Source organism: Sinocyclocheilus anshuiensis, unplaced genomic scaffold (genome assembly GCF_001515605.1).
Source record: "Sinocyclocheilus anshuiensis isolate Anshui unplaced genomic scaffold, SAMN03320099.WGS_v1.1 scaffold1545, whole genome shotgun sequence".
NCBI classification, from domain to species: Eukaryota; Metazoa; Chordata; class Actinopteri; order Cypriniformes; family Cyprinidae; genus Sinocyclocheilus; species Sinocyclocheilus anshuiensis.
The window spans coordinates 409,037-411,067 of NW_015539933.1; the positions used below are offsets into that span (position 1 = coordinate 409,037).

The 2,031-nt window shown below is 37.3% G+C and overlaps 1 protein-coding gene across 1 annotated transcript in view; it reads left to right on the forward strand.

The window, feature by feature from the left end:
- The first annotated feature begins 266 nt into the window (after window positions 1-266).
- Window positions 267-2,031, forward strand: part of LOC107686911 (tumor necrosis factor receptor superfamily member 10B-like) — a 25,104-nt gene continuing 23,339 nt past the window's right edge. Inside the window, exon 1 of the mRNA XM_016484057.1 lies at window positions 267-363. Within this exon, the coding sequence (XP_016339543.1) occupies window positions 334-363 (30 nt within the window). The 5' untranslated portion in view covers window positions 267-333. The remainder of the gene's footprint in view (window positions 364-2,031) is intronic.

The window sequence follows — 2,031 nt, forward strand, 5'->3', positions numbered from 1 at the left end:
ATGACCCAGTAGTAATACAGCAACCTACAAATCACGGCTCTTTCATTAGTCGAGATTTCATCACTCTGATTGGCCAGTGAGACTGACGTCACGTGACGTCACCGAACTCTGTCTAACTTTTTTAACTTGACAATAAGAGAAGCGTCGCATTACAACAACCGCGTTTCCACGAGAAAGTAGTCGAAGATGATTCGGTTCTGACAGGCCGTCAAACATTGGATGTACTTTGATTTGTGTTGTCATTTGTTTTTTTAATAGTTAACATTGTTTCCGGAGTGTAAAAGAATCAACACGTAGTTGGAAAAGTCGGTAAAACACGCCATCCTTTACAGGATGGATAAATCCACAACGATGAAAGTCATGGTAAGAAATCTCACGGGTATTGTTGGGGGTCGTTTTTGTTAAACCGTGCATATTTTTCAGAGTATTGGATACTTTCGTTGTTCATCTGTGTTTGTCGCAAACATGGATATGACTGTGAATTCCTGGTGTGAGCAGTCATAACGCTTTGAATGTTACGAAGCCAGTGTCTATGATTATGCGTTACTCGATCAGACTTTTCGATGCATATCACGTGTATTTTATTATAAACGTGCCCTTGTTTTTTTTTTTTTCTTTAATAACATTTCGATCAATTTAGTCATTTTTCTGTTTTAATCTGATGTGAAAGGCTTGTATTATCGCATAAATGAAAGTGGATAGTGAACAAACTGAACTGGCCATACTGGCCGCTGATATTTTTTATTGTGGTTCAGAGTTCAGAACGCTAAAATATTTACAAATATTAACATGGTGTCAGGTTTTTATATTGAGTTTTGATTTCATGACTAATATCAGAAAACCTTTTAATACACACTTTATGAGTAATACAAGTCATGTGTAGTTTTGAAAGACATTGTAGAAATAAATCTTGTACAGTCTCAAAACTTAGTGAGCTGCCTACCTAGGCAACATTTTCCACCATTCAATGCAATGCCAAGAAGTGCTGTCTAGCTAGGTTTTGAGACAGGCATAATGTGTGGTTTCAAGATGTATTTTTTATTTTTTTTTTATTAAAAAAAAAAACTACAGAGATTAAACAACATTACTTTTTCAGGCTAACTATGTGTAGTTTTCGATACAGATTTGATTTCTTATTCATTTCAAATTTTTGACACGATAATGAGTAAAATGATCATTAGGCTCCAACAATAAAAATATGCATTATAAATATGTTATAATTAATAATAATTATATTGATTATTAGAAATAGTAGTAATATATTTATTTATTTCAAATTAATTGCAATATAGATAGATATAAATGTATTTTCATTTATTTAAAATGTGTATTTATTAAGATGCATGTTATTCACTTAAGAATCAATGGCTATTATTATTAAATAATTACATTTTTGCAAATACTATTTTGGCTGCTGATTTTAGAGGCCCAGCAAATAGTAGCAGTGACGTGACATGTGGCCAAGTATGGTGACCCACACTCGGAATTAGTGCTCTGCATTTACCCATCCAAAGTGCACACACACAGCAGTGAACACACACACACCGTGAACACACACCCGGAGCAGTGGGCAGCCATTTATGCTGCGGCGCCCGGGGAGCAGTTGGGGGTTCGGTGCCTTGCTCAAGGGCACCTCAGTCGTGGTATTGAAGGTGGAAGAGAGCGCTGTACATTCACTCCCCCCACCTACAATCCCTGCCGGTACGAGACTCGAACCCACAACCTTTGGGTTATGAGTCCGACTCTCTAACCATTAGGCCACGACTTCCCCTATAGTCGTTCCCCTATATTGGTTAGTAGAGTGGAAATATTGGTTAAAAATATCAGCTGAACCAATTATCGATCATTTCCGCTAGAAAACCAGTTCCCAGACTTCTCTTCTCTTATGAACCTTGCCTTGTGAGAGTTTTCGAAGAGTAGTGCCAGTGTTAAGTTTATTCCATGTTGAAAGGGCCATTCACTGCCCTTCTGTTGGTTTTTCCAGCTCTGCTCTGCCAAAAGTGGCACTATAAAAACGCTTCACTGACTGAA